Source organism: Dermochelys coriacea, chromosome 2, assembly GCF_009764565.3.
Source record: "Dermochelys coriacea isolate rDerCor1 chromosome 2, rDerCor1.pri.v4, whole genome shotgun sequence".
NCBI classification, from domain to species: domain Eukaryota; kingdom Metazoa; phylum Chordata; order Testudines; family Dermochelyidae; genus Dermochelys; species Dermochelys coriacea.
This window is the reverse complement of record NC_050069.1, coordinates 171,648,989-171,670,293: the sequence shown is the minus strand read 5'-3', so window position 1 is coordinate 171,670,293 and position 21,305 is coordinate 171,648,989. Positions and strand designations below refer to the sequence as shown.

General features: G+C 42.2%; 1 protein-coding gene across 3 annotated transcripts in view; it reads left to right on the top strand.

Moving 5' to 3' along the window:
* RAMP3 (receptor activity modifying protein 3) overlaps positions 1-21,305 on the top strand; it is a 99,209-nt gene that overhangs the window by 15,522 nt on the left and 62,382 nt on the right. For all 3 annotated transcript variants that reach the window (XM_043508674.1, XM_038393402.2, XM_043508675.1), the window contains exon 2: positions 15,643-15,672. In XM_043508674.1, coding sequence (XP_043364609.1) covers positions 15,643-15,672 — 30 coding nt within the window. The remainder of the gene's footprint in view (positions 1-15,642; positions 15,673-21,305) is intronic.

Below are 21,305 nucleotides of genomic sequence, written 5' to 3'. Positions count from 1 at the left end.
TGATGAGCCAAGATCTAAGTTTAAGATTTAAAGTTTCTCCCGCAACACAACCACTTGCAGATTACAGCACTCTGCAGACAGCTGCAGGGTATGCCAAGGTAACATCAGTGGGCATAGGGTCAGGCCCATTATGTTGTATGGGAAACATGGATCATTGGTCTGTGGTCTTGTGTGGTAAGCAAAGGAGGAAATAATCCCCCTTCCCCCCACATTTTATTTGAAATTATAATTATCTGTATTTTTAAAGTGCGTACACATTTTTTGCTAAGGAAAAATTCATCCCCGTGCAAAGAGCTTGTTTAAGGATCTTCATACCATTTTGCACCCTTAATGTGTGATTCTTGTGTATCACGCAAGGGGCCTGTGCACAGATGTGAATTCAACAATTAAGGAGTGAATCATAGAGTCTCAGGGTTGAAAGGGACCACAGGAGGTCATCTAGTCCAACCCTCTGCTCAAAGCAGGACCAATCACCAATTTTTGTCCCAGATCCCTGAATGGCCCCCTCAAGAATTGAACTCACAACCCAGGCTTTAGCAGGCCAATGCTCAAACCACTGAGCTATCTCTTCCCTCTGTGTTTGCTGTTTGCCTTTTAACAGGTTTACACTGGGTCATGTTTTGACTAGTTTAATTCTCTGCAATTCTGCACTGCTAGACTTGGATTGATGCAGACCTCTTGGAGAGAGCACCATAGACTCCCTGCATGTGGTGCAGCCAAAAGCAGTTCCTGATTCTAGAGCTCAGTTATACTTTTGAAACAAAGGGATTTTTTTTCTTTATGGAACAGTGTTCCTCTGGGAAGGATTTGAACTATAGTTCCCGGGAAGGTTAAAATCTACTTGAGAAGTAATCTGTATAATTGTTTGTGTCATCCATTTAAGAACGTGAAGTGAGTTTACTTCATGCAAATGATACTGATATTAAATAATTAGTTTCTCTGCCAGCTACAGATTAGTTGTTGTGAAGACTGTCACTTTATAATTCTTTCTGTAAGAATTAATTCATCTAAATGTGAATAAGACAGAAAAGTTATGATGGAATCATAATTTAACATCTCTGGTTAAATTTTTATTGCTGAGTAGGGGATTTAGATGCACAGCTCCCATGATAAAATAGAAATTTTGTGTCTATAACTTACTAGTCACCTTTGAAAGTCTCTGCTTGGAACAGTAACAGAGGGTAGAGCCCTGCATAGATACCAAATTTATATTATTAAAATATATCACTTAGTAGTTGTTTTTCATACCACCTCTACAGGAACAAAAATTGATTGGGGGAAGTAAATAAAAGAGCCAGGTAGTAGGGCAAGGGTCAAAGCAAAATGGTTTTTCATTTAAACCTGGATCTCCACTAAATTCTTCGTAGGTTTGTTTTCTTTCTTTCTTCCCAGATTTTGGCTTAGTCAAAATAGTAAACTGGTAACACCATCTCTGTCTGCATTCTTTGCATGTGGCCTACAGACAATTAACACTAACTCACTTCCCCTCTCTGTGCCTCAGTTTCCCTGTCTGTAAAATGGGGGTAAATGATGCTCACCTGCTTTGTAAAACATTTTGAATTCTACCAATGAAAGAGCTATACAGAAGATAGGTATTATTATTGTTATTATTAGAAAAATACAAAGCAGATTGGGGATATAGCCCAGTTCCCTCCAAACTCCCACTTCTAGTGAGCACAAACCACTCACTGTGGGAAATATGTGATCCTTCTTTAAAGTGCTGACCCTAAGGAGAGTCCGCTTACATATGGCTGTGAGGTAATGAGAAGTGAGTGCTCCTCTGAGCAGCCTCTGAACCTGTGCTAGGAGTAACCCCCCCAGAACCGAAGCCGCTGTCTAGCTTGGATGTGGCCTTGTAGTAGGGGCAGTATACAGCAGGGGTGAAGGGACCTCCTCTAGAGCACAAGTTCACTACACCTGCCCTTATAGATTTATTTAACCTTTTCCCTTTTGTCCCTGTTCACTCTCTGATGTAGGATTTCCCCTCCCCCCCCCACAAAACTATTTTAAATTGTGCCTGAGCTATTTCTTTCATGTGCTATATTTATTACAGATTCTGTTTGTTTCCGACTTCCTTTCTTTGTGTTGTGCTCCTTCCATTGCCCAGATTTCTGAGCTTCATTTGCCTCATTTCCTTTTCTGCTTTCATAGTACATTATCATTATTCTCTCTCTTTCTATTTCTCAATAGTCTGTTCCTCTTTATAAAGGACAAACATATAATGGACAGTTGGTACTAATGAGAACAAAAGATGACTTTCTGAACCATGCACAGGCACATATAATTTGGGTTATTAAAATTATTGGAGGTGGGAGGCAACCTTTTTGTTCTCATAATGTCATTTTTCCTCCCAGTACTGTAACCTTTGTACATGTCAAAAATAAGGACGTTTTATATTAATTTTCTCCTTGAGGTTAGGCTGCCTCATAACTGCTTCTCCTATTACACACCCATGCACCAGATATATTTTCTTATCTTATTTAGCACACAGGGACTTAGTACAGGCTCAGTTTTTTAAAGCTGAGGTGGATGCGGTGGCACATATTCACTTGTACCCACCTATTTTTCGGTGCAAATAGCCAAAGTATGCACAAATGTCAGGCATATATGCAGGTAAACGTCCCACTGGGTACCTTTGCCTCCCTCCCCCTTACCTCTGTTGCTTTCATCTTAATTTAGACTCGAATCCTTCAATGATATCCACACAGTAGACCCCCCCCCTCGCAAGACTTCCAATGTTGCACCATGCATGCAATGGTTTCTGCCTCCTCAGAACAACTTCCAGGACTAAGGCCTCAGAGTATAAGTTCTTCAGGGTGGGGACTTCGCACTCTTGTAAATAATTTGCAGGCAAGTGATGTATTGGGCCCAAAGTTGAAGCTACTATCAGACCCTGTGACCTCATATGTTTTTGTAAAGTGCCATACTCCTCTATGGTGCTCCTTTTAGGTGCTGCTAATCATAACGATCAACTGAACCATTAGTGTCATTTTTAGTTGCTTCTGTGATGGAAAATTACAATCTTCAGTCAAATCTTTGGCTCTTTGATTCCCAGCTCTAATTCTAAGATACCTCTTAGTCTTCCAGAGAGTTGTCCACTCTCCAAAGGCCTGTGAGGAAGTTGGTGCTACACACCCAGACCAGGGTGACATTTCAAACAGAAACATTTGATTGTAACTTTTGTAAGAATCCAGTAACACGGCTTGTGCAACTCACTGCTGACATGTTCGCTTAACACCCAAAACCCATGCTGGAACCTGCTCTGCTCACCAGTGCTATGTGCGGCCAACCTTTCATCGGAGAAAGAGTGATGGAAATACAGCCCTGGCATTCCAACCAGTCATGTATAAAACGGAAACTTAACACCAATCTCCCTCCCTCCCATACTCATGCTGATATTACTTCTGAGTTTTACACTGACTGTATGCCTGTGCCTACTACAGTCATCAATGATTGTATTGGAATATAATGTAAGAACACATCCAAGGGAAGTAAGCTCAGGCATTAGTGACATTCTAGCCCTGCTACTAGGAATTACTGTAGTGCAAAGTTTTTGTAACAGAAACTGAAGCCAGGTAAAACTAGCTTGGCTTTGGGTTTTATTATGAACCTTCCAATTTGGGCCAGATTCCCAAGTTTTTCAGGAAAACTGGTTCACATTTCATGCAAAACAATTTAAAGTTTAGGCAGAAGTAAGAGCCATTAGTTAGACATTGTGGGCAATGCTTTTTGATATTGTTACATTGTAAACATAAATTCCCAGACCAAACGGTTTTAGTACAAACACTGGGGTTTTCCAGTAAAGGAAATTCTGAATTCTTATGAAGACTTGAGAAGATGATGGTTTCTATTTAAGCTCCAGCAAGCCACCTGCATGTGGGCTTTCCCATGTTGCCTGGACTTTTACGTGAGAGTTCTGATTGCAGGAAGGTTGAGTTTAATTCATTTTTAGTGAACTATGACAGGTTTCTCATTGCTTCAGCCCCTTCAGGTTGCATGTTGACTCTTGTGAGGTCATCCATTTTCTCTCCTACTAAGCTAGAGTCACAGTCTCCCTGATCAAGATTTTCCAGAGTGACTAGTCATTTTGGGTGCCTGGGTTTTTGGGTGCCCCACTTCAGACAGTTTGGGACTGATTTTCAGAGGGTGTACGCTCAGATTTTTCTGAAAATAAGGGCCCTTTAAGGAATTCTTAATTTGGACACCCTTAATCATGAGTGACTTTTGAACATCATGGCTGTTGTACTGAGCTGTCTCATGCTGAGCTTGATCTATGTTACAAAAAGTTATTTTAAAAAGCACTTAATCCTCTAAGATGAGCAAGAAGTGGATTTTCAAATTAATCCACTTAAAGTAAAAAATTAAATGAATTCTATGACTGACAGCTGTGAAAGCTGAAGTTCTCGGTCTGGGCTCAGAATAGGTACAACGTAGGTGGCAGCAGGACAAGCTTGGCAGTGCTGCCCCACTCCTAACCTGGAGAGATCTACAGATGGGAACTTAGCCTTCATGGTCTGTTCTCTTCTGATGGTGCAGATGATGCCAGTTGCTAATGTGAGGTGATTGTGAACACGTGTAGCAGGAAAAGTACCCACCCCAAACAGCTGATCAGTGATTGAATATTGGTTACTACTGACCTGACTAGAACCAGGTACCTAGACATGAGCAAACTGTTGAAATTCTCAGCTGTGAGTGAGTACACGAGGACACAGTTGTTTGTAGCCTGGGAAAGATTTTTTTTTTTCCTCTAGCTGTTTCAAGCAAACCTTCTAGTACAGCTGAGATGCAAACAGGTACTTTGAAGACCAGTCTAGCTGTTGCTGTGTAATGACATAGTTCGAAAAACTAGATCACAATGTACAACTTTTGAACCCCTCTGGGAAGGGGAAGAAGGGCTTTACTCTAGGATCAGCTGAGACGCTCTGCTCAACACTAAGCCACAGTTCCCTTAAAATAAATGGGAAGCATTTGTGAGAGAGGCAGAAGCTAGATTGTTTTACTGTCGATTCCCCCACCCCCTGTACCTCCCACTGCTTATTCTTCCTCCTCAGATGCTCTTTAACCTGAGGGCCAACTACTTTTCACTGGCTCCTCAGTGACACCCATTTGTAATGACAGTGCTCATGAGTAGCCCTAAAGCGCTGTCTCTTTAGTGAGCTGTGTCCAGGCTGACTGGATGGGAGCTCATGTTGGAAACATCAGTCATCATCAGTTTTCACTTCCATGAGCCTGTTCCAGTTTTCTCTCTAACATCTTGCAGGTTTGTGGTTGTAGGTCTAATCCATTTCTCAGGCTTTTGCTAAATTACGATTCAGTCTTATCAGGTGCATCGTCTCCGTTTACAGCTTAACATCTTAATGTTGTTGGTAAATGACAATTAGGCTCAGAAAAGCATTGTAAAATCACTGGCTATGTTCAGCTGTTGATGTAACCCAGGCCACAGCCTGGGGTGGTGTGAAATAGGTCTGAAAGGGCATTCACAATGGTGCAAAGTGCCTGAAACCCAGATGTACTGGAGGGCTGGCCTTAAGACATCCAGTGCAACTCAGAAAGTGGGCTGCGGTGCCTGGGGAGAAGATGTTCCGGGGCTCCCAGGAAATGGATTAATTCAGGCATCCACTGGGTAGCCACTGCCTGTGGGATGTCTGTGGAGTCCAGTCACAATATAAAGCTTGTTTTCCTTGGCAGAACTCTCACTGAGGGCAGCGGTATAAACACTGCTGTCTCTCCTCCTGGGATAATTCTCTCTGGACACAGTCCCTGGCACAGAGGGCTGCAGGGTGAATTTTGTTCAATATCTGGATGTTTGTATTTTCCCATCATATTTGATTCATTTATAAATTAAGCCAAGATGCATCAGGGCAAATCCTCAGCTGGTGAAAGTTATCATAACTCAATTGGACCATGACAATTTACATCAGTTGAAGATCTGCTGCATTCAAAAATCCCTTTTTAAAATTTTTGTATTGTTCTAATTTTTTAATCAAAATGTTGAGCTGTACTCAATTCAAACATCTTACAGACGTCTAAGAATATTACATCAGCACTATTATCTTTACCAACCAAACTTGTAATCCAACATAAAAAGATATTAAGTTAGTTTGACAGGATCTATTTTCCATAAACCCATGTTGCTTGGCATTAATTATGTTACCCCCCTTAAATTCTTTATTAATTTAGTCCCGTGTCAGCTGCACCATTATCTTTTTCAGGATCAATGTCAGACTAACAGACTTATAATTACCTGGATCATCCCATGTATCCTTTTTACCTATTGGCTCAAAATTAGCTTTCTTCCAGTCTCCTGGAACTTCACCAGTGTTCCAAGACTTATTGAAAATCAACATCAATGGTCCAGTGGGTCCTCAGCCAGGTCCTTTAAAACTCTTGGGTGCAAGTTATTCAGACCTGTTGATTTAAAAAATTCTAACTTTAGTAGTCTGTGTTTAATATCTTCTGGAGATACTAGTGAAATGAAGAGAGTGTTATATGACTACATCATCTATATTTTCCCCAATACAGAACAAAAATATTTATTGAACACTTCTGCCTTTTCTGCATTATTATAGATAGTCACATATGTGGAAAAACCTGTATAGCATGAATTAGATTTTTCAGCCATCTTAAGTCTCATCAGTGACTTTCCCCCTGTCAGACATCATCCTTGTATTGAGGGATAGCTGCTGCTGATTGATAATTCTACTATTTCTAATTGGTAATGGACCAATACCATTTCTAGGATTCTTTATCTGCTTAATATACTTAAAAATTTTGATCTTATTGTCCTTAACTCTGCTGTCCCTTTGCTTCCCTTATCAATTTTCTACAGCTTCTGATTTATATTTACTACTGTTAACTTCTCCTTTCTTTCGTTTGTTATTTATTGTTTTTAATTTTTTTATAGTTGCCTTCACTTCCCCTTTAAACCAGGCCGGTTAAAAAACCTAGAAGGATATACAGTTAACTTTGTTGTTTGCAGTGTTGTAGCCATGTGGGTCCCAGGACCACATCCTAAAATAACTCTTTCCTCCACCCCCACTTCAACTCAAAGTGGTACTAAACCCTGCCAGAACAACAGATGCAAAACCTGCTGACATATCTCCACAACACACTGTGATGATCAATACACCCCATAACACACCTTTCAAGATCCATGGCTCCTACACATGTGGTGTACCTTGTACAGTTCACTAAGTGTCCCAGTAACAACTATGTGGGCGAAACCAGACTATCACCATACTCTTGAATTAACTCACAGGCAAACTAACAAAAGACAGAAATACCCCATCATCCATGGGCAAACACTTTTCACAAAGCTGTCACTTCATATCTGACCTCTCAGTCCTTGTCCTCAAAGGAAACCTGCACAACACCTTCAAAAGACAAGCCTAGGAACTTAAATTTATAACTTTACTAGACACTAAAAATCATGGTCTTAAAAAAGACAGTGGATTGATGGCTTATTACAACAACCTGTAACCCTCTTTTCATGTCCTATGATTGGAAAGATGTAAATAGGCCACTTCACCTTGAATGGTCTCTGAGAATATGTGTTGACTATTTATGCTAAACAATCTGTTCAACCTTGTATTTAGTTGTGATGCTCTGAGTACCTTTCCCAGACCTGAAGAAGAGTGCTATGTAGCTCAAAAACTTGTCTATTTCATCAGCAGAAGTTGGTCCAATACAAGATATTACCTCGACCACTTGTCTCCTATAAAATTAATATGGCACACATTAAATGGATTAAAAGCTGGCTAACTGATGGGTCTCATCATGTAACTGTAAATGTGGAATCATATCTAATGGGTGTGTTTCTAGATCCTTATATTATTTAACATATTTATCAATGACCTGGGAGAAAATAAAATCACTGATAAAGTTTGCAGACACAAAAATTAGTGGAGTGGTAAATAATGAAGAGGACAGGTCACGGGTACAGAGCGATCTGGATTGCTTGGTAAGCTGGACCCAAGCAAACAATATGCTTTTGAATATGACTAAATGTATACATCTGGGAACAAAGAATGTAGGCCATATTTACAGGTTGGGTGATGCTATCCTGGGAAGCAGTGGTACTAAAAAAGATCTGGGGGTCCTGGTGGATAATCAGCTGAACATGAGCTCCTAGTGTGATGCTGTGACCCCAAAGGACTGGATGCATAAACAGGGGATTCTCAAGCTGAGTAAAAAGAAAAGGAGTACTTGTGGCACCTTAGAGACTAACACATTTATTAGAGCATAAGCTTTCGTGAGCTACAGCTCACTTCATCGGATGCATTTTGAGCTGTAGCTCACGAAAGCTTATGCTCTAATAAATTTGTTAGTCTCTAAGGTGCCACAAGTACTCCTTTTTCTTTTTGCGAATACAGACTAACACGGCTGCTACTCTGAATCAAGCTGAGTAGAGAGGTTATTTTACCTCTGTATTTGGCAGTGGTGTGACTGCTGCTGGAATACTGTGTCTAGCTCTGGGATCCACAATTCAAGAAGGATGTTGATAAATTGGAGAGGGCTCACAGAAGAGCCATGAGATTGATTAAAAGATTAGAAAACATGCCTTATAGCAGGGATGGGCAAACATTTTGGCCCAAAGGCCACATCTGGGAATAGAAATTGTATGGTGGGCCATGAATGCTCACAAAATTGTGGTTGCAGTGCGGGAGGGCGTGAGGGCTCTGGTTGGGGGTGTGGGCTCGGGGATGGGACCAGAAACAAGGCATTCAGGGTGTGGGAGGGGGCTCTGGGCTGGGGTGGGGGGGTGGAGTGCGGGATGGGGGTGAGAGCTCTGGCTGGGGGTGGGGGCTCTGGGGTGGGGTTGGGGATGAGAGGTTTGGGGTGCAGAAGGGTGCTCTGGGCTGGGATTGAGGGTTTTGGAGGGCAGGAGGGGAGGCTCAGGGGTGCAGGTTCTGGGCAGCGCTTACGTCAAGCGGCTCACAGAAGTAGCAGCATGTCCCTTCTTCAGCTCCTATGCCAAGGCATGGCCAGGTGATTCTGCATGATGCCTGTACGGTGTCTGCAGGCACTGTCCTTGCAGCTCCCTTTGGCTGTGGTTCCTGGCCAATGGGAGCTGAGGGGGTGACCCCCAACCCTGCTCCCCGGCTGGAGCGAGGAAAGCCCCAGACCCAGCTCCCTAGCAGGAGCTCAAGGACCAGATTAAAATGGCTGTCAGGCTGGCCCGTGGGCCATAGTTTGCCTACCCCTGCCTTATAGTGATGGACTCAAGGAGCTCAATCTATTTAGCTTAACAAAGAGAAGGTTAAGGGATGACTTGATTACAGTTTATAAGTACCTATATGGGGAACAAATATTTAATATGGGCTCTTCAGTCTAACAGAGAAAGGTATAAGCTGGTCCAATGGCTGGAAGTTGAAGCTAGAAAAATTCATGAAATGAGATGTAAATTTTTAAAGGTCAGAGTAATTAACCAGTGGAACAATTTACCAAGAGTTGTGGTGGATTTTCCATCACTGACCATTTTAAAATCCGGATTGGATGTTTTTCTAAAGGATACTAAGGCTGATTCCTCACTCTGGCACTTTGAGTGCAGAAGGTGGGGGCCTGCAAGGATTCTAAAAATTAATACTGGCCACTCCAGGCTTGTATTAAACTCCCAAGGTTACAGCTTTTCTCTGACCTTGGATGGGTAGATGTTGCCACCACCCAAGTACAAAACCCCTTTGAGAACTCAGGAACGTGCACTTGGGAATTCCTTCCTGTGGGGTATCCTCAAGCCCTTTCACCCGCTCTCCGGAGAAGAGCTGAGAAAGAAAAACAAAGGAAATCAGCTGTTGCCACCACCTAATTAAACAACATGTGTACAAACCTCTTAGGAAACCACTGGCACTTTACGGCGCTGCAACTTTCTCCCTCGGGGTGTGAAAAACCAGCCCTATGAGCGCTGCAAGTTTCAGCGCTGTAACGTGCCAGTATAGACAGTGCACTAGTGCTAGAAGTGCGTTCCTAGCTATGCCCCTCGTGGAGGTGGGTGTTTTAGAGCGCTGGTAGAGCTCTCTCCCAGTGCTCTGCTGCAATCACATAATCCATGTTAAAGCACTGCCGCGGCAGCGTTTTAATGTTGCCAGTATAGACAAGCCTGTAGTAAGCTTAATAAGTCTTCAGTTTGAACAAGTTCATACTGAGTTTGAAAAGTTGAACTTTTAGAAGGAAATTCAATAGTTATGAAACTGAATCTGCACAGATGGGAAAGTCACAGAACCTCATGCAAACTCAAACCAACAAGTTTCTCACAGCCATCACTGTAACACGTTTCTAGGGTAATAATGTATAGTATGTCTTGGCATTCCTGCATTATTTGTATGTCTGCCCTCCTCTCTCTTTCTAGATCTAGACTTACTTATTTTTTCTTGTTTAATTCATGAACCAGAGCACTTGACTTAAATTTGGTCTTAGGACACAAAATCTAATCCTGTTCTTAAAAATAAGGAAAATTTTATTAAAAACAAAAAGAAAGAAAATACATTTGAAAACTCAGGCTATTGCTAGATTTAAAAAAAAACACTTACAAGAATTAAGTATTAAGAATAACCTTGAGGTCCAGCTTAAAGGTTACAAACCAAAAACATTTGAGGTTAGCACAGAGGAGTCCACAAGCCATAAAGAAATAAACCTAATAGTGTCTTCCTAGACATTTCCTGATCATAGAGTCTCAGGGTTGAAAGGGACCTCAGGAGGTCATCTAGTCCAACCCCCTGCTCAAAGCAGGACCAATCCCCAATTTTTGCCCCAGATCTCTAAATGGCCCCCTCAAGGATTGAACTCTCAACCCTGGATTTAGCAGGCCAATGCTCAAAGCGCTGAGCATTGGCCCTTTTGATCAGGTGCCCACTCCCTTTCTTTTACCTATGGGAGACTTTTTAACCCTTTACAGGTAAAGCAAGTAGAGAACAGCTACTTAGAGGGATTTTATAGCTAACTGGCTGGTTGGTTGTCCATAAAAGGGAGCTACTTCCCCTTTTCATTTATCACAGATACATTCTAAGAATTATTTTGCGGTAGAGTCGGGTAGCCTGTGTTATACAGGAGGTCAGACTAGGTGATCACAATGGTCCCTGCTGGCCTTGAAATCTAAGAACTGAATCTATGTACTTTTAAGTAAGAGGATAGATAACTAAATTTTGCATATTGAACACTAAATGCTCAAGAGATAAATTTAATGTTTAATTACAAAAATGTAAATAAACAGCATGCTGCATACCTACTTGTTCCTGTAAGGTCAGTCTTCTTAGCATTTAGCATTAAGATAATATGTGGGTAATGGTATATTGTGTATATTGTAGAGGGGTACAGAATTTTGTAACACTGTATCATAGCTTATGTCTTACAAATCACAAATAACTCTTGGCTTGTAACCATGTCACTTGAAACTGTAAACCTGCTTGTTTTTACAAACTACATGGTTCCAGGCCAATACTTGGACAGGACAGCACCAGGGAAGCTATGGGTTCTTTCGGAATGGAAGATGGTGATTTAGTAAGTGTCATTTTCACCTCTAATGCAACATTGATCCAGCACCCCAGCATGCTGTTAAGGGGAAATCATTGTTGGTGGATTGCTGTCTTTAAAAAGAAAAAGAAAGCAAAGGTCTTCATTAAACATCTATTTCAGAGTAGCAGCCGTGTTAGTCTGTATTCGCAAAAAGAAAAGGAGTACTTGTGGCACCTTAGAGACTAATAAATTTATTAGAGCATAAGCTTTCGTGAGCTACAGCTCACTTCATCGGATGCATTTGGTGGAAACATCTATTATTAAACATCTATTGTCACTTTTTGTAAGAGTAGAGATATTAATCTCCCTATCCCATCCAAATACCAATTTGGGTAATTATATTCTGTCTACCTGACGTCCATCTTTAGTTTCAACTGAATAAAATATTCACCTCTAGTCTTATACTAGTTTTGTTGTGCAGTATTACATTGCTAGGTTTCAGTCCAGATGTAGCTGCATTTCTGTAGTGAATAAAGGGATCTCATTGGTTTCTAAAGTTCACTTGTGTGTAGAATATGTTTGTATCAGTGCTTGTCAAATGCTTTGGAATTTTTTGGGAATTAAAGTGGAATAAATATAAGAAGTTATGGCAATATATTAAAACTTCTTTGATAACAGAAGAATAGGGAACTAAAATTGCTTCTGTCCTTCAGTTAATGAGAAATGGGATTGAAGAGAAAGTGATTTTTTGGAGTGGCAAAGACAATACACCACAGGACACACTATACGGGGTATTACAATGCTACCATTATTGAGGAAAGAACTGCATACACAAGCCAGATAAAACAAGAGGCACGTCACACATCCTTTGGGAAATATATAATTCTCTAAAATCATTGAGTCTTGACAGAAATTGCAGCTTCCTGAAGAAATATTTAGGCAAGAGAGAAATATCAGAATAACCTTCTCTCTTATGAACTTTCAAAAGGTATGAAGGTCATTATTGGAAAAGTGTTTTGGGGCACCTTTAGTAGAGATTGACATTAGAGTGTCCAAATGCTATTTTAAATTTATATGGCAATTGAGGTACTATACAAATAGTACTGTGGGGGGGGGGTAAGCCAGTACATAATAAAACCATACTCCCATGAAGGAGTTCTAGTAATAACATAAATTGTAAGAGTGAACCATGAGCAATTTGTCAATGTCACCAGGACCCAGCGATTATAGCCTCACTTTCATGATTATAGGGCAAAAATTCTCCTCTTGTACATCCACCCTGTTAATTTCTATATTGCCCTAGATCCTAGTGTAAAACTCATGTCAACATCAGTAGGAATTCTGTGTACAAGATCAGAGTGCAGTGTGTGCAATAAAAGTCCATGGTGCAGCTCTGAGAATAGGATCTCATTCTGGGGGCATGCCTTCCCTGCCGGAAAGATGTGTTTTTACCATGGGATAACCAATGTGCATTAGCTGCCCTGCTGTAAAATCCTAGTAAAGATAAGGCATTCTAGTAGTTTTACTATGAGGTAAATAGGCAAGGTCAACCATGGGGTGGGGAGGTGGGATCTAGTGTTGACCTCACCTACATCACTGTAAAAACTTCAGTGCTTTGTCTCCACTAGGATTTTACAGTAGGATACACTTCACTCATCCCACAGTAAAAACACACTTTTTTTTTTTTTTTTGGCAATGAAAACAAAGCCTTGATGCGTATGATTTTTAAATGTGTGGTAATAAAAGAACACTTGTTTCCTTATTGCTTATTACTTTCTCCTGTCTCCCTGGTCGTTTTTCTTTTACAGCACCTCAGCATCTCCAAACCTGCCTGTGATCAGATTTCTAGCATCATTTGCTAGAGAAGGGGAAAAAATCCTCAATTAGATGCGTGCTATGCAATTGTGGTGTGATTGATTGATTGCCTCCTGGCCAGAGGGGGTGGAACTAGGTGATAATCCATTAGATACCTGGGCCTTATAAGGAATCTAAGGGAGCTCAGTTGAGGGGGAGATTATAGAGGAGTCAGGATTCTCTTTCAGGGTACAAGAGAAGCTCTTGTAAGGAAAGTCCTGAGGGAAGACTGTGAAAGAAGTGAGGGGATCTTAACATAGCCCTAGCGAGGGGCAGAAGGCCCTTTTTGTTGATGGTGGGATTGGAGCTTGTGATGTTGGACTTTTGATATTTCAGGAGGGAATGAGACTGGAGAATCGTCTTGGCTAGAGGACTGGGCCACAGAACACAGACAAAGAATGAGCCTATGCAGCATAGAGGAAGTTGCTAAAGGGGGCACTGGAGCTGCAGATCAGTGCCAATATTGACTCCTGATGCAAAGAGATGCTATGACCATCAGTAGAGATGGTTATGCTGCCACTTCCCACTCCCTCTGTCCTGTTGCTTTAGCCCCATCTCCAATTCCAAACTAATTGACCCCTTAGCCTCCAACTTCTGTCCTGCTTACTGGTAACCACTGTAGCTTCTATTTGCATATGTAGAAAATAAAACTTAGTGGCATCTGTGATTAAACCAGCAGCCAGTTGGTGTGTTCAATCTTAACCTCTTTTTTTTTTTTTTTTTTTTTCAACTATTGGTTCAATCAAGAATATTTATGAATGTATCTTCATGATCATTTACTAGTGAAATACGACAGGATCTTTGAACACTTTAACTACACTTAAATTAATTTAGATAATACATATAACTAAAGTAAATAGTCAATTAATTAGTAGGATTTTTTTAAGGTGGAATACTGGACTCAGCCCTTCCTAAAAGAATGGCATGATGTTGAATCACAAGAAAATCATCAATCGTGTCTCCTATTTTGGTCTTCTGGTTAAATCTTTGTCATCAGAGGCATACATGATGTTTCTAAGTCAATAAAGAGTGAACCTCAAGAGGTTTGAGGTCCTACATGAACGTTTCTAGATTCTTTTGGTTGAGAATAGGCACAAAACAATCTATTTTGTGAGACTTCCCATATTACTTTGTTTTGGTGAGGTCAAAAATGCTATTAAAGTTCCTTTTCATTTGACTGATGGTCTTGTGTTTAAAACATGAGACTGAGAGCCAGGAGCTGTGTTCCATTGCTGGCTTTGCCACAGTCCTCTTGTATGACACCAAGAAAGTCACTTAACCTCTCTATGCTTGGGTTATCCCACATGTAAAATGTGGATAGATTCTTACCTCCTTTAGCTATTATTTCTTATGGTAAGCTAAGTTCTGACTTACTTGCAATGGTAATGTGAGGAATACCTCACTCATGACTGCTAAATACTTGGAGACCTTTGATAGAAATTTATAAAGAAGTGTAATGTAAGATTTCCAGAAGAAATCAGGAATTGTAGGGGTGAACTTGTGGTTGTACATCAAAACTTTGGTTGCTTGGGAGTGGGTAGTTTTATTCAGCCCAGAAAATGTTTACTTAATCTCATAACACAGTTGCCTGCAATTGATAAAGCATATTTTAAAATGTAGATTTAAAAAAGTTGGTGGGGAATCCGCTGTGTTTACCATTACATTGCCAGACTTGAAAAATATGTACTGCTTTTACAAAACAGATACAAATCTTAGGATGTATACTGGAATCTCACATCCTTATGCTATCAAAGCATCCTGAAACTTGCATTCCTGTTCTGCAGAATTCTAGTAAATTCTTGTCCAGTAGAAGTTTGTACTTGATCATAAGAAAAGTTTATTCCATAGTAGGTGCTGAATTCTTCTTAGATATAAGTGCACAACAATTCTCATTGAATGGATTGGAGGTTGGGCATGTATTAACAAAGGTAGAATTTGTATCTATGCAATTTGAGCTATGTTCAGACCTCCCACACTGTGCAATCCATCTGACTTCTGTGATGTTGCACAGGGAGGAAATGAAAGCAGAACATAGCCACTTGCATGAAGTTACTCACTTAGTTTCCTAAAAAGCCTGTGTGATTTGTGTAGATTAAAAGACAGATAAAAGGGGATTCTTTTTAAATAAATGTTGAGCAAATGTTAATCTTCCCCTCCCACTTCTAATAAAAATAAACCCTTATGACAGTACTTAGGGCATGTAGTGACTTGGAATGTTCTGTTGAATCATTAACTGTGATCAAGATTACTTATGTATTATATCTAATACTACACAAATTTTCATCATGCTGGAATAAAACCGAGAAATTCTAATCAATCTCTTCTTTTTTTCCCTTCTAGTTAATGGTCTAATGACACTTGGATTAACAGGTGAGCTTTTAAAGTTCTAAAACTCAAACATGTATTACTTTTTTGTTAATGAAAGCCCTTTAAAAATGCACACACAAAACCACAACGTAAATAGGTTCAGCTAGTCAACTCTACACACTTTTGTCCATTAGCAGTTTGCTTTTAATTTGGAATATATCTGTCAACATGTCCTAGTCTTTAACCAGTCTAGATAGTGATGGGAAAACTTTAAAATGCAATTTGGGTTTGATTTATCTAAGAAACTTGCATATCAAAAACCTGTGGTCCAGGAATCAGACTGAAATGACTGTGTGATCAGATTCTTTCATGAGTTGTGTCCCTTTAGTTTTAGAAGATATGAGCTCATCAGGATCTATTCAATTTTTCTTCAAATCACACATGTAAAAATATTTAATCTCTGAACAAATCCAACCAAAAATATCAGTCTACAAAAAAGAAAAATTGAACTTGCTTACACAGCCCACTTAGGCATCTGAGTAAATAGATAGATTTTGTATTGTGCCCTGAAAATCAACAAATTTAGGTTTTATCAGATCAAAAAATGAATTGCCTTTCAAGTTAGACTCCCCCCACTTAGAATACCCTGCCTGTAGCGCTCTCCCACCCCACAGATTTAGTGAACACATCACTGCTGATCTCCGGTTGTCAGACGCATATTGTCACATCAGTTTTTGAATTTGCTCAGGGCTAGTGTTCATCAACATTAGCAAAATTCTGATGCACAATTTACCACCAGTGCTGCTCCACAGACGGCTGGAAAAGTGGAAATACTAGTATAGACTGAGATTAGGTATTTGTTACCATCATTTTGTCTAACCCTGATCAGAGCAGAATTATATGACAGAGTAAAAATCCTAAACTCAGCTTCACAGCTTCTACAATAACTACTACCAGTGATAAATTATGGGTTTGAATTTTTCTAATGCAGAAAAAGCCTTAGGCCTGGTCTACAGTAGGAATTGAAGTCGAATTTAGCAGTGTTAAATCGATTTAACCCTGCACCCATCCACACGACGAAGCCCTTTTTTCCGACTTAAAGGGCTCTTAAAATCGATTTCTTTACTTCCCCCCCGACAAGGGGATTAGTGCTGAAATTGGCCTTGCCGGGTCGAATTTGGGGTAGTGTGTTGCAATTCGATGGTATTGGCCGCCAGGAGCTATCCCAGAGTGCTCCATTGTGACTGCTCTGGACAGCACTCTCAACTCAGATGCACAGGCCAGGTTGACAGGAAAAGGCCTGCGAACTTTTGAATCTCATTTCCTGTTTGGCCAGCATGGTGAGCTGCAGGTGAGTGCAGAGCTCATCAGCATCGGTGACCATGATGGAGTCCCAGAATCGCAAAAGAGCTCCAGCATGGACCGAACGGGAGGTATGGGATCTGATCACTGTATGGGGAGAGGAATCCGTGCTATCAGAACTCCGTTACAGTTTTCAAAATGCCAAAATATTCGTCAAAATCTCCCAGGGCATGAAGGACAAATGCCATAACAGGGACCTGAAGCAGTGCCGCATGAAACTTAAGGAGCTGAGGCAAGCCTACCAGAAAACCAGAGAGGCAAAGCCCCAAACATGCCGCTTCTATGATGAGCTGCATGCTGTTTTAGGGGGTTCAGCCACCACTACCCCAACCCTGTCCTTTGACTCTGTCAATGGAGTGGGAGGCAACACGGAAGCAGGTTTTGGGGATGAGGAAAATGAGGATGAGGAGGTTGAAAATAGCTCACAGCAAGCAAGCCTAGAAACCGACAGCCAGGAACTGTTTCTCACCCTGGCCAGTACCCCCTGAACCCACCCAAGGCTGCCTCCCAGACCTGCCAGGCGGAGAAGGGGCCTCTGGTAAGTGTACCTTTTAAAATAGTATACATGGTTTAAAAGCAAGCGTGTTTAATGATTAATTTGCCCTGGCATTCACAACCAGTACAGCTACTGGAATAGTCTGTTAACGTGTCTGGGGAAGGAGCGGAAATCCTCCAGGGACATCTCCATAAAGCTCTCCTGGATGTACTCCCAAAGCCTTTGCAAAAGGTTTCTGGGGAGGGCAGCCTTATTCCATCCACCATGGTAGGACACTTTACCACGCCAGGCCAGTAGCACGTAGTCGGGAATCATTGCAGAACAAAGCATTGCAGTGTATGTTTGCTGGCGTTCAAACAACATCCATTCTTTATCTCTCTGTGTTATCCTCAGGAGAGTGATATCATTCATGGTCACCTGGTTGAAATAGGGTGCTTTTCTTAAGGGGACATTCAGAGGTGCCCGTTCCTGCTGGGCTGTTTGCCTGTGGATGAACAGAAATGTTCCCCGCTGTTAGCCATGCAGTGGGGGGAGGCAAAATGTGACCTTGTAACGAAAGCACATGTGCTATGTATGTAATGTTAACAGCAAGGTTTACCATGAAAGAGTGTACCCATTGTTCTATAAAATGTCTCTTTAAATACCAGTGTCCCCCTTTTTTTTTTCCTCCACCAGCTGCATGTGTTTCAAGGATCACAGGATCTTCTCCTTCCCAGAGGCTAGCAAAGATTAGAAGGCAAAAGAAATGCAGTTGTGATGAAATGTTCTCTGACCTCATGTTGTCCTCCCACACTGACAAAGCACAGACGAATGCGTGGAGGCAGACAATGTCAGAGTGCAGGAAAGCACAACATGAATGCAAGGAGAGGTGAAGGGCTGAAGAGAGTAATTGGCGAGCTGAAGAGAGGGCTGAAGATGATAGGTGGCAGCAGCGTGATGACAGGAGGCAGGATTCCATGCTGAGGCTGCTGGAGGATCAAACTCCTGCAGCTCAACCATACACTGGAGCATATTAAAGGCAGCTGGAGCACGGACCGCTGCTAGCCCCTGTGTAACCAACTGCCCTCCTCCCCAAGTTCCATAGGCTCCTCACCCAGACACCCACGAATGTGGTGAGAGGGGGGCCTCCAGCCACTTCACCCGAGAGGATTGGCCAAGCAACAGAAGGCTGGCATTCAATAAGTTTTAAACTTTTAAAGTGCTGTGTGGCCTTGTCCTTCCCTCCTCCCCCACCCCTCAAGGCCACCTTGGCTATCCTTCCATTTGTGTGATGAATTAATAAAGAATGCATGAATGTGAAGCAACAATGACTTTATTGCATCTGCAAACAGTGATCAAAGCGGGGAGGAAAGGGTGGTTAGCTTACAGGGAAGTAGAGTGAACCAAGGGTGGGAATGGAGGGTTCATCAAGGGGAAACAAACAGAACTTTTACACCATAGCCGGGCCGGTCATGAAACTGGTTTTCAAAGCTTCTCTGATGCGCAGTGCGCCCTCCCGTTCTCTTCTAACCACCCTGGTGTCTGGCTGCGTGTAACCAGTGGCCAGATGATTTGCCTCAACCTCACACGCCAGCATAAACATCTCCCCCTTACTCTCACAGATATAACAGCAAGCAGTAATAACAATGGGAATATTGGTTTTGCTGAGGTCTAAGTGAGTCAGTAAACTGCGCCAGCGCACTTTAAAGCATCCAAATGCACATTCTGCCACCATTCTGCACTTGCTTAGCCTGTAGTTGAACAGCTCCTGACTACTGTCCAGGCTGCCTGTGTATGGCTTCATGAGCCATGGCATTAAGGGGTAGGCTGGGTCCCCAAGGATAACTATAGGCACTTCAACATCCCCAAGGATTATTTTCTGATCTGGGAAGAAAGTCCCTTCCTGCAGTTTTTGAAACAGACCAGAGTTCCTGAAGATGCGAGCATCATGCACCTTTCCCGGCCATCCCATGTTGATGTTGGTGAAACGTCCCTTGTGATCCACCAGTGCTTGCAGCACTATTGAAAAGTACCCCTTGTCGTTTATGTACTTGCTGGCTTGGTGCTCTGGTGCCAAGATAGGGATATGGGTTCCATCTATGATGCCACCACAGTTAGGGAATCCCATTGCAGCAAAGCCATCCACTATGACCTGCATATTTCCCAGACTCACTACCCTTGGTATCAGCAGATCTTTGATTGCTTTGGCTACTTGCATCACAGCAAGCCCCACAGTAGATTTGCCCACTCCAAATTGATTCCCAACTGACTGGTAGCTGTCTGGCTTTGCAAGCTTTCACAGGGCTATTGCCACTCGTTTCTCAACTGTGCGGACTCTTCTCATCTTGGTATTCTGGTGCTTCAGGGCAGGGGAAAGCAAGTCACAAAGTTCCATGAAAGTGCCCTTACACATGCAAAAGTTTCGCAGCCACTGGGAATTGTCCCAGACCTGCAACACTGTGTAGTTCCATCAGTCTGTGCTTGTTTCCCGGACCCACAATCGGCATTCCATGGCATGAACCTGCCCCATTAACACCATGATGCCCACATTGCCAGGGCCTGTGCTTTGAGATAAGTCTGTGTCCGTGTCCTCATCACTGTGCTGACGTCGCTTACTTGCCCAGTTTTGCTTGGGCAGGTTCTGGTGCTGCATATACTGCATGATGATGCGCGTGGTGTTTAATATGCTCATAATTGCCAAAGTGATCTGAGTGGGCTCCATGCTTGCCGTGGTATGGCGTCTGCATGGAAAAAAGGCACGGAACAATTGTCTCCCATTGCTCTGACGGAGGGAGGGGCAACTGACAACTTGGCTTACAGGGTTGGTTTACAGGGAATTAAAATCAACAAAGGGGATGGCTTTACATCAAGGAGAAACAAAAACAACTGTTACACAGAGTGGCCCCCTCAAGGATTGAACTCAAAACCGTGGGTTTAGCAGGCCAATGCTCAACCCACTGAGCTATCCCTCTCCCTGCTAGTCTAGGCAGGACTGAATCTCTATTAAACTTTTCAAGGTGCCCGTGACAGACCTCACCAAAACAATTGTCGGCCATTGATTTCACGGAGGGAGGGAGAGAGGGACGGGGGAGCAAACGAATACAAAACAAATCTGGTCTATTTCTTGTTTTGATCCACTCCATCTATCTTTTACATCTTAGGCTGGCAACAGATGGTGCAATAGGACTGCTAGCCATCCTCATCTCCTGGCTGCTTGGCAGAAGACGGTGCAATACGACTGTTTGCAGGACTAAAGAGAATGAGCTGGTCGAGTCACTCCTATTTATGTCCCTGTGCCCATGACTGCCCAGGTGCTTCTGACCGACCTCACCGAGGCGGCCAAGGGCACCTAGGACATTATGACAATGGTTATCAGGCCTATTGCACTGTCTGCTGCCACAAGGCAATGAGCTGCTGCTGTGTAGCAATGCAGTACCGTGTCTGCCAGCACCCAGGAGACGTACGGTGGTGGTGAGCTGAGCGGGCTCCATGCTTGCCGTGGTATGGCGTCTGCACAGGTAACCCAGGAAAAAAAAAAAGAGTACTTGTGGCACCTTAGAGACTAACAAATTTATTAGAGCATAAGCTTTCGTGAGCTACAGCTCACTTCATCGGATGCATTTGATGGAAAAAACAGAGGAGAGATTTATATACACACACACAGAGAACATGAAACAATGGGTTTATCATACACACTGTAAGGAGAGTGATCACTTAAGATAAGCCATCACCCACAGCAGGGGGGGGAAAGGAGGAAAACCTTCCATGGTGACAAGCAGGTAGGCTAATTCCAGCAGTTAACAAGAATATCAGAGGAACAGTGGGGGGTGGGGTGGGGTGGGGGGGAGAAATACCATGG